Source organism: Dipodomys ordii, unplaced genomic scaffold (genome assembly GCF_000151885.1).
Source record: "Dipodomys ordii isolate 6190 unplaced genomic scaffold, Dord_2.0 Scaffold205, whole genome shotgun sequence".
NCBI classification, from domain to species: Eukaryota; Metazoa; Chordata; class Mammalia; order Rodentia; family Heteromyidae; genus Dipodomys; species Dipodomys ordii.
Genome location: NW_012267421.1, coordinates 639,637 through 650,789, shown reverse-complemented (window position 1 = coordinate 650,789; position 11,153 = coordinate 639,637). Strand labels below are relative to the sequence as shown.

Here is an 11,153-nt window from a genome sequence, read left to right as displayed (position 1 = left end):
AGAGCTAAGAGCACAGTGGTGCAGCTGCTAGGACTTAGGTAGAGAATCCAGCAGGAGATGGCAGTGCCCAAGTGAACTCTGTGCTCTGAACTATCCTTGAGTGCAGCAGGAGCTATGTCATCAGGTCAAGGGTCATGTCTCTCCTCCAGGTCAGTGGGGAACCTGGGGTCCCTCAGTGAGCCTGTGCAGTCACATGATTACCCCAAGGCCTCCAACAAAGAGCTCATGAAGGGGCCAGAACTGCTCCTCCCTGCTCAGAAACCCCAGCTCCCATAGAGGGCATCTGCTACACATTTGGTACGTTCTCTCCTCAGGCTTGGGGCTTCATGTAATCTAAACTGCTCTTTAATAAACACATACCACACAATGGCATCCTGGACCACACTGGCAAGGGGAAGTAGAGAGCTGAATAACAAGCAAGGCCATGCCATGATGGATGGAAAGACTGCCCACTTAGAGTCTGGTTCTCTCTCTGTGACGTGCATGCCCTTCCTGCTGTGACACAGACTGTCTGGGAAGCCAGCCATGGGAACGGCACCCGCTAACCCAGACCACCTTTTGGCTTGGAAGCTCGGCCCGCACACATGTGGGCATGCAGATGGGTAGGCCATCTCTGTCCTTGGGAAATGAATGAAGTTGTGTTGGTCTGGAGAATGAAGTTGTGTAAGTTGTGTTGGTCTGGATAGACCCTTCTATAACTGCATTGTGTCTACACCTTCCAAATCCACATAACTCTCCCCTCCCCTGACACTTTTCAGATGGGGGTCTCTGAGGCCCTGAGATGGGGACAGTTACGAGGTCATGTACCAAGTCCAAGCAGGAGATGGAATTCACACCGAAAAGGCAAAGCTCACCTGCAACTTGCTTTTTCCCACTGCCCCTCCTGGGACCCCTTCCCACTCAAAGCACCCTTGTGGGGGGACGGGTCAGGGTCCCTGTTAGGAGAAGGGGGTGTGGTCAAAGGCACAAAGCAATAATGGCAGCACCCTAGGCACCTGTGGCAGGCAAGGTGGTGAGCAACTTTGGGATGAGCAGGACTTTGTGGTACTCCTCCTATCACACTCTGAGGGGACAACTCGCAGTGGTCCTTCCCTTCTAACTCTTCCATATGGCCAAGGGAGTGAGTTGCTAAAGCTCTGAGACCAGGAAAGAGAGAAAGAAAGAGACAGAACTGCCCCTGATAAGGTTGGACCTGGACCACACAGGTCTGACAGCTCTCTGGGGGTAATGTCAGCCCACTTGTCAGAGTGTCTATAGTAACATGATTTCAGAGCCCTCCCTCCCTCCCTCCACCCATCCCTGCCCACCCCCTACTGATGCCCAGGCCAGGCTTTCTCTATTTGGGCTTCATCTCCACCCGGGAGTTGATGTCGTCAGCATCAAGGTCGTACTCCTCCACCTGGCCACTGGTCCACACCTTCATGCGGTCCGTGAGGTCGCTGCTACGTGGAGCCAGGATGAAGTCGTAAATCAGCACTGCCAGGGCACCACCGATGAATGGTCCCACCCAGAAAATCTAGGAGAGAGTTGGTGTGCTTTGAGTTCATCTTCCTACCTTGGGGAACCCTCCTGGATGCCCCTCAGTTGCTACCCCCAGACCACTCTTGCTCACCTTAGCCTGGGGCAGAGGCAGGAAGGGCTAAACCTTGACTTCCTGATTCCTGTGCACCCCCCAGCATCTCCTGGACAGGAGAGCTGTCACTGGCCACTCCCTGCCCTGCCTTTCCCAGGGCCCTAGGGATGGTTTAATTGGCCTAGAGCACACATGCCAACTATCATTAGATCTGAAACCCACAGGCCTTTGCCACTGCACTGAGCTATACTTTAGACTGAGAGTCCTTTCCCCACCTGGGCACTCTCAAGGAGAGCTCCCTTAGGCCTACTTCCCACTTGGGGAAACTGAGACACCAAGGAGCCTACCCAAGGTTGTTGAATCAGAAGGTGACAAAGCCAGGATTTGAACCATGATCTCCACCAGAGAGGAAGAATGACATGGGGGCCAGGCAGCCGGCTGGAGTCAGCAGGTCTGAGCTGCAAGGGCAGAGGCTGGACCTAAGTCTATTCTTCACGCTGCCTACTGCCATGCTCTGCTCGCCTCCAAGGGCCCTATGGTCTTACCCAGTGGTTGGTGAAGTTGTGGGTGAGTACTGCAGAGCCAAAGGATCGAGCGGGGTTGATGCCACAGCCAGTGTAGTCGATCTGTTGTGTGGGGAGGGAACAGGGAAAGAGAAAGTGGCAAGGGGTGAGGGGTGGTGAAGAAGCAAACATGGAATTGGAGCAAGAAGGGGGTCCACCAGCCCCAGGACAGGGACAAGACCCAGAGAACTCTGTCTCCTTCCGGGCCCTCAGAGCTGTCCCCTCCTCTTCAGCCCAGGGCCTCCCCACCAGCCCATGATACCCAGCCCTCCCCACTGCCCCATCTGGGAAGGCCTTACTCACCGCTAGCAGGTGTCCCAGGGCCACAGAGAAACCGATGGCCAGGGGAGCCGAGCCCCCAAGGTCACGGCGCCTGCGGTCAGTGGTAGCCAGCACGCAGAGCACCAGTTGCAGGGTGCCAATGATCTCGATGCCCAGGCCCTGGCCAGAGTTCACCCCAGAGGCCAGCTGCGGGGGAGAGAGAGGATAAGGCCTTTGAGCAGGACAGGTCATAGCTGGGCTTCAAGACCCCCAGGCACCAAAGTCACACGCTTGCCCTTACAGCCTATCACTGAGCCTAGAGGGCTGGTCTGCTCAGACCTACACCCTGGGTGGTGCCAACCGCACCTGCTGTTGATGCTTTCGCTCAGCATCCAGTACCTTCTTCCACCCTGCTTCACCTGGATCAGAAGTGGGGCCTCCATTTCAGCTACATCTAGGTCTGGGCTACCCAAAGCCAAAGGTGAGGGTAAACCCCAGGCCTGGAGGATGGTCTCTCATAGAAGAGTAGAAGCAAGCCAGCTGGGGACATTGCTTTGTTCTATCCCTGCCCTGTTGCACCTGAGTCTCTCCTGCTGGAGGGAAGGGAGACCTCTCAGTGATTGGCTGCTCCTTTGTGCTCTCCCCTGTCCTTGCCCTCCACATCTCTCCCTCTGTCTTCTCTCTCCTCGGTCTGGTGGCTCTCTCCCATTTTCTCTGGCCTTGTCCTCCCTGTCCCTCCTCTCTCCTTGCAGGCCCTGCCCTCTTTCTCGGCCGCACGGGCCCCCCTACTGCAGTCTGGCGGCCACCGCTGTTGAGCCACTTTTAGAAACATGACTCATGGAAAAAGAAGGGAATGGGAGCTGCCAGAAGGTTCCACGCCCTCCCCCTGCGGCCGCCCCAGGAAGACCCCTCCCCAGAGGGCCCTACACTCTCTTCTGTGGGGGTCCTGGATCAGGTGCACCCCACAAAGGAGCTGGACCACATCAGCCCTCTCTGAGGCAGCGTGTCTAGATCTCAAACCCCCACCTCAATCCTGAAGATACTGGGGAGTCACTTCTAAACAATCCTGGGTAGGGGGCAATCCTCTGCTCCCCCCACCCCAGGTTTCCCACCCCTGCCCAGCACCTCAGGAGAACAATCCTCTTCCCCTCTTCCCGCCTTTGTCTGTAGTCCTGGTTTACAGGGAGTGACTCACATCCCCTCTCCTGCCCTGCAATTCAGCTCAGGCCCTTTCCTGGCGACCCCAGAGCTGCCTCCCCTCTGGCTAACCCCGCCCTATGGGCAAGGCCCAGTTTTCTTTCCACCCCAAGGTTGGGCAGTGGAGGCAGAAGCCCCGTGTGCAGATCCTGACTCTTCTACGTATAGGTAATTTGGATGTGACCTGTCCCTCTCTGGGCCTCAGTTTCTCCATCTTCAAAGTGGATCTGATGTTTTCTCTAGAGCAGCTGAGAGGTTCAAAGGCTGTGGAGCCATGCTGGATGTTTGGAGAGTGGGTGATGGTCATAGCTCTTATTCTGTTCTGTTCTGTTGCTTCTGATGGATTTGGAGACAGGCAGGACAAAGGCTCAAAGGTGTGGAGGTAGGAGTTAGTGCCGCTGCACTGCTGGCAGAGGCTGGCACACCAAGTGAGGGGGAAGCTGTGACGGATACACTCAGTCTGAGGGGCAGGGAGCCTCCGTGGAAAATCCTCTGCTCTCTAGGCTTGGCCTAATTGCTAGCTGGCAGGATCCCTGAAGCCAGGCAGTCCTTGCTGATTAATGGACACACACACACACACACACACACACACACACACACACACTTCACCCAGATGCAGCCAAAGACAAGCTCATCTCTTCCTCTGCTTTGTAACTATATCTGAGTCCCAGTCCCTCCCCCAGGGCTCCACTTTTCATGGTTCCAAGCCCAATGGAAGAAGCTTGGAGTCCCCTATGACCTAGGGACCCCAGAAGGTGCCCCTGTCTGACAGCCAGAAGCCACAGACTGCAGCCTCCTACTCTGTTGCCTCTTCCACCGCTGCCTTCCCGGACATCTTTCTTCCTCTACCTGAGGGATCTACATTACTTTCAGCCTGGAAACTTGACAGTTCAGAGCTATAAGAAGAAGTTAAAGGCCTACTGAAAGTGAATACCCAGGAAAGAGTGAGTAAAACATCAAGCCTTATGTGGCTCTGTGCAGCCCATGAAATCTAAAACAAGTGCTTTAATAGAGCCAATCCCAGGTGTGGTCATTTGTTGGAAAAGTAATTGTTTGCACATTCCAACATAGTCTGGTTTGGCCCAGGTCCTCAGTTTCACTGATCAGAGTGAAAATAATCAATAATCAAATGTAAGTATAAGCAACAGAAAAGCCCACAGGATTCTTCTAAAGCACCAGCAAGCCATAAGCTCCCTGCCTGTCCTAGCCAGGTGTGCTTACTGCCTCAGGCCTTGTTCAGATCTAGCCCTTCACTGACCACTGCTATGGGCAGCCTCTGGCCAGGGAACTGTTCCCAGCTCCTGCCCAAAGCTCTCTATAGTACAGAATGGCAGCAAATGCTAATTTTCTAGAAACTTCATCCTCTCTCAAGGCAGCCTGGCCCCAGAGAAGCTCTTAGGACACATCACCCCTGTATTTGCGTCCTAGCTGGAAAGGTCAAACACTAGCCTTTGGTCCACAGAAGTACAGTGAGAGGCCAGCAGGAGGCAGAGGCCCAGGGAGGAGGCAGCACAGCCAGGACTATTGTCCCAAGGTAACACTGCACGCTCCAGGCCAACGCTACACACTCCTGGCCAATACCACATACTCCAGGCCAACATGTTCACTCCCAAGAAACCTAGCTGTTCTCAACTTAGACTGGGGTCGCTGGCAAAGGTATTTCTGTGACTGCAGGCATATCACAGTTCCAGAACAGGCCAGGACTGACTGTTCCATGCCATGATTTCTGATCCCCTCAGCCAGGCCAACAGAGTTGCTTCTGTGGCCTAGCACCCTCAACATGGCCTGGGTACCCTGTGTCAGCAGAGCACCTAACCCTGGCTGAGACTCTGAGCATCTCCTCCCGAGGAGCAGGGGATGTGAGACATGAGGCTTCACCTTCACCCCTAGTGTCTCCAGCACTTGGCACAGGGTGGTGGGGGGCCCACTGGGCTACCCTCTCTGTTCACATGTGCACACAGTGTACCCATGGGTTTGGCTTCCCCTGTGGCTTTGTAGACAGTGTCTCCTGTATCCATGGTGATCACATGTGCCTAGGGGTGGCTCGCTCTCTCTTTTTAGTTAGACTTTAAGAGGTTTATTACAGAACAACTAAGCTAAAAAAAAAACTCTATCAAAGAATTATAAAAATCCTCAACCTGTAAGCCCTGAGCACTCTAACCTAAAATGCATAATGTAAAAACAGACACAATTACGAGGATAACTATGTCAGTCTACTTCCACAGTAAAAAAAAATGTTAACCCTTCCTCTCAACCTATTTTAAAAACAAAAACGAACAACAACAACAACAATAACAAAAAAATGCCAACAGCACCAACAGAGAACAACTTAACCTTGAATTTAACAAGTTTGGTTTAAGAAAAATAGGGGAAATATTGTGTCTCCAAATTAGTGTATCACTTTTTAAACCCAGGAGGACATTTAGAGAGTCCAGTCAGGTGTTGGCCAAGTATCTGGGAACATGGCTGACTTGACTGTCTCCCAGAATGCTCTGTTGGGGAGGAAAACGGGGGGGGGGGTCTCTGCCAGCAGGAGGTCCCAATGGCTGTGCTGTTTATACTTCTGTGTCTGTGCTGAGTGTGTCACACTGACCCAGAGGTTACCATTAGCTGGAAAGGGGCGGAAGGGGGGCGGGGAGGAGCCCCCTTAAGTGAGAAGTGGGTCTCAAAGGCCTTTTATTTGCGCCCAGAAGTCTTCTTATCTTCCCAACAAGAACTACACAAAGCAATGGCATCTTTCTTCTTGACTCCTTTCCCTTACTCAGGCAGGGAAAGGAAGAGGTTCCACTGAGGACCCCATCCTCCTGGAGCCCAGGGCCTGAATATAGGCAATGAGTGGGTCTTAAGAATGTGCTATGTGCCATGCATGTGCTGTATTTGTGTGTGTGTGTGTGTGCACGCGCACATGCACATGCATGCATGCACACACTCATTGAAGAGACAAAAAATAACTGAGGGCAGGGGACAGTAGGCAGGGGGACAGAAGGCTTGGAGGACAGCAGGCTGGGGGTGGGTGGGCAGCAGGCTGGGGTGGGCAATGCCAAGTGGGCTGCTCAAGGGCCTGCGGGAGAATTTTCCATGGTGAGGGAAGTCACCACGGGGCTCCACCTCTTCATGCCTTCCCTATCCTTGTTCTCTGGCTGGAAACAATAATTACACGTCTCAGCCATCGCCACTCAGCCCCCAGCCCCCTCCCTGGTCAGGACAGGCTGAGTTGGTCAGTTCTGACCTCCCTTTACCCAACCTACCCCAAGCTCTGGAGCAGGGGCCAGGAGCCTCAGTGGTGGAGCAAGGAGTAGCCCTGGAGCCCTGGCACTTCTTGGCTGGGGAAACTGAAGCTCAGGAAATGGAAAGAGGGAGTATTTAGGGCTATGGTTATCAGCAGGCAGGAGTGTTCTCCAAGTACTTAGCCCCTGAATCAGCAGGATGAAGAGGACCCCAAAGAGGGCCACTCTCTGCCACAGCTCCCTAGAAGGCTAAATTCACAAACTCTGGAAACACAGTCCCCCAGATCAGTCAGATCTGGCCAAACTCTGAGCCCCCACCCTCTTCCAGAGCTCAGCCTGCCCCAGGCCCCAGCCTGACCACACTACTGACCCCCAGGCTTTGGTGCCAGCCCCTCTGCCTGGGCGTGCACAGATTCTCTCCCCTCCTCTCTCTGAGGGTCTCCACACTTTGATCACATGACATTTCCTCCCTGAATCCCTCCTGGTCCTCTAACCCTTCTAGCCCAAAAGTTCCCATCCTGCCTGACACCTCATTATCACACCTGCCTCCTGTCTCATATCACAGGCAGCTGTGCACAAGGCTTATCTAGGCCAGAGGCTGTGAGTTTCCCAGGGCAGAGAGCCCAGCTGTCCAGCCCTGTCCAGCCCAGCCTGCACTCAGCACCCAACCACACAGCCATGTCCACAAGAGTCCAGCCAGAGAGTGTAAGAATAACATTAGACAGCAAAGGCCCTGACATCTTCCACCTCCCAGAACCAGCCCTACTCTTCTGTCCCCTTCGCCGATGGATTTTAGGAACGCCTTAGCCTGACCAGGGAGTGGAGTCACCCAAAGTGGTAGCCACTGAGCCCAAGCAGAGACAGGCCAGGGTCTTCACCCCAGCTTCAGCGCCTTCGCCTGGTCAAGATTCAAGTCCATCTCTTAGACTCGTCCTGGCCCCTAAGTGCTGTGGTCTCTTTAGGGCGTACCCAGAGCCCTGACTCAGTCAGGAGAAAGTTGTCCCCATTGTGTCCCCAGGGGACACCCCCTGACTCACTCCAACCACTTCCTGCCACTTAGTCCCCTCGTTTCTTTGGAAATCTCCATGCCAACAATTTGCCCCACCCAGGTTTTGGTCGGGGTGGGGCAAGGAGCAGAGTAACAGGAGGAAAGAGAATGTCCCCTGCTCCTTCCACCCTCAGGCCCCTCCAGACCCCAGCACCAACATCTGAGGGAGCCCAGATTGTATTCAGGAATCCCAGACATCTGTGCTATGGAGGGTCAACACTGAGCCCCCACCATGAGGTCTCATCTTCTACTTGGCACTGCCCCTCCTAGCCAAGCCCTCCTTGCCACAGGTGATAAGCGTGAGCCAATAAAAGAGCGGGCAGCGTGGGTGCAATAGAGCCATCCCCAGTCCCAGGTTCCCCCCTTGCACCTTGAAATCTTCAGCAAGGAAGCTCAACCAGTTAGCAGCAGTGGGATTTGAACCCAGGCACCCTCCTCTCAGCCCAACACTGCTCCACTCTGGCCTGCCCTTCTCTTTCTTCCATCTGTACCCTGCCCCTGCCCAGACACTGGGGTGAATCTGACAAATGGCAGTTAAAGAGGGGATGGGAGCTAGAGCAGGGTGTAGCCAGACCCAGCTGGCACCAAAGAGGCCTCTTGCCTTCATTGCTGATGGCCACGCTAGAGACAGCAAAGTCTTTGCCAGCCGATATTCAGGCCTGGCCCGTGCCTGGCTCACCCAGCGTGAGCCTGGATTCACCACCTCCCCACCCCCTGCAGCTGCCCTATGCCACCTAGCTCTGTTCCCATTGGCAAGACTGCATCCAGGAGACACAGCCTCTCTGGCTCTGTTCCTTACACCTGTCACAGCCACGTCTTCCCTGGCTAAAGTCTAAACTCCAGACGCAGAGCTAATCTTCAATCTTGGTCAGCAGCAGCAGATTAGGGACAGGCTGGAAAGGAGTCACGGTGACCCAGAAGTGCTCATCTGCCTCTGCCCCCATGCCAGACTTTCACCTTGCCTTCCTGGTGGCCTTCTCCAGAACATGAACTTTGGAAACCAGAGGACTATTCACCCAGTGCTGTCCTCAAGGAGGAGCCCTGGCCAGCTCCTTTACTGTCCCCATATCCTCCTGCCTTGCCAGGGCCTGGCCAACCTCGTGTTCTAGTTCTAGTCCCTCCTCTCTGCCTCCAGTGAGGTTGCCCCCAGCTTGCTTGCCTCTGAGACACCTTCTGTTCTTACTCAGCTCCTCTGCCAGTCTGTTTCCCCACCCCCACCCCTCCACCCCCCAGCCTGGGCTCAAGTGCACTTGGCTGAGGAGCTAAAAAGCCTGGTCTGTGCTGGAAAGCCTGTGTAGCCACCACTCCTAACAGCCACTGAGCTGTGTTAAACAGGGCCGGGTGATTACTTCCAGCAACTGACTGTCATCAACATCTGTGTGCATGTCATTCAAGCACCAAGCAATGGACACAGGCAGCTACACACTCACCCCAGCTCCAAAGCACGAACGCTATACATTTCCCACAAGCCCAGGAGACCTGAGCCAGCAGACACGTGCACACCTCCACCTCCACACACACAAACACCCATGCCACACCCCTCCATGCCCAGGATCCTAGGGACACACCCTTTTCTACCTCGACTGTCATCAACAGCCCCCAAAGGGGTTGATTCCCATGTTTATCTGATGCCCAGGGGCAAAGGAGGAAGGAAGGACTCTCCCCAATTCTCTGTGTGGCTTTGGAAGCTGTGCTGGAGCCCTAACAGTGCCCCCCCCCCACACACACACAAAGGGAGTCCTGCTAAGACTTGCAGCACTGGCTACAGTGCTGGGTACTGGGTTCTGGCACGGCTGGCAACAGCAGGTAGCAGGGCTCAGAAGGAGCCCACCCCAAGGATGGCATAGGACTAAGATATTGGCAGAACCATTATCCTCTGGTTCTCCCATTCCCACAGTGCCTGGCAGAAAACAGGCTGTGGCTACAGCACAGCTGAGTTCCAGTCCCAATTCCCTACCAGACCACCTTCTACAAACCCTCATCCTCCCATTCCTCAGCATCCCCAACTCTCTACAGGACCCCCTCCTGCACCCCTCATCCTCCCATTCCTCAGTGTCCCCATCTGCACAGTGGGTAGAGGATTGGGCCAGGGCCCCTCCCCATCAGCCCCAAACCTGGGGCACTACTCACTTCATTGCGGCCGAGCGAGTTCTCAGTCAGGGAAGAGGTGATGCCCAAAAGGATGGCGGTGCCGACGATGGCCCCCACGCACTGGGCCACGATGTACATGACCGCCCGAAGGATGCTGATCTGACAGCTGAGCAGCAATCCCAGGGTGACTGCTGGGTTGAGGTGGGCACCACTGATGTGGCCCACACTCTGGGCCAGTGTGGCAATGCTCAGCCCGAAGGCCAGCGATACCTTCACGTTATCCTGGACGGCCGTCTGGTTCTTGCCAAGTGGGTAATTGTAGCCCAGGGCAGAACCGATGCTGATGAAGACGAAGAGGGTCATAGCCAGGAACTCGGCCACCACGGCCCTCCAGAAGATCTTCTTCTTGAACTCGCTGGCCATGCTGGCAGGGACTCTGGTGGAGAAAACTCACTGCTTGGTGCTCAACTCCCTCCAAGACTGAACCACAGCCTGGGCTGGGCCTATTTATAGGGCTGGGGGGGTGGGGGGGAGCACAAAGGGAGGAAGGCCTCTCCTTGCTCCTGGCCCGCCCCACACGGCACGAGCCTCCTCTGGATGGATGCAGACGCCGCTCTACTGTGGCTGCCAACTTTTTTCCTTCCTCTTCTCCCCTCCCTCCCTCCCTCCCTCCCTCCTTCCCTCCCTCCCTCTCTCCACCCTCAACCCTCAGCCCTCAGCCCTGCCCAGCTCATAGAGGCAGGCAAGAGGCAACTTTGCTCTAATAGGCTTTGGGAAATTCCTCCAAGCTGGCCCCACTCAGGGGGGTAGAGAAATCCAGGTGTCCTAGCCCAGTGTGCCGGCTTGGGGTGCCAGCGAGCAGAGCTGGCTGTGAAGGGGGTGGAGCAGGCAGGCTGGACTCTGGGTGGACGTTGCCCTCCCTGGAATCAGGCACCACAATCGGCCTGCCTGGAATCTCCAGCCCACCCTGGAGCAGCATATTAACCTCTGTGAGCAATTCTGGAGACGCAAGAAGTGGCCTGGGCCTCTGCATGCGTGGTCCAGAACTGTTTGTCACTTTAGGACCCTCCCCCCACCAGCCAGGCCTCAGTTCTTGGGACCAAAGGGACATCAGGGGGTTGTTTACCCCCACATGCAGTGGTGAGGGCAGGTCTGAGCAAAATGAACAAGGTTGTGGGGAGCCCTCACTCTGG

General features: G+C 55.2%; 1 protein-coding gene across 1 annotated transcript; it reads right to left on the bottom strand.

Moving 5' to 3' along the window:
- Positions 1–1,308: 1,308 nt before the first annotated feature.
- On the bottom strand, positions 1,309–10,537 carry Aqp1 (aquaporin 1 (Colton blood group)). Its single transcript, XM_013035125.1, has 4 exons — positions 10,000–10,537; positions 2,440–2,604; positions 2,119–2,199; positions 1,309–1,516 (listed from the first exon to the last, which is right to left on the bottom strand). The coding sequence occupies exons 1-4, from the start codon at positions 10,381–10,383 to the stop codon at positions 1,337–1,339; spliced, it is 810 nt and encodes a 269-aa protein (XP_012890579.1). The 5' UTR covers positions 10,384–10,537; the 3' UTR covers positions 1,309–1,336.
- Between the last annotated feature and the right edge of the window lie 616 nt (positions 10,538–11,153).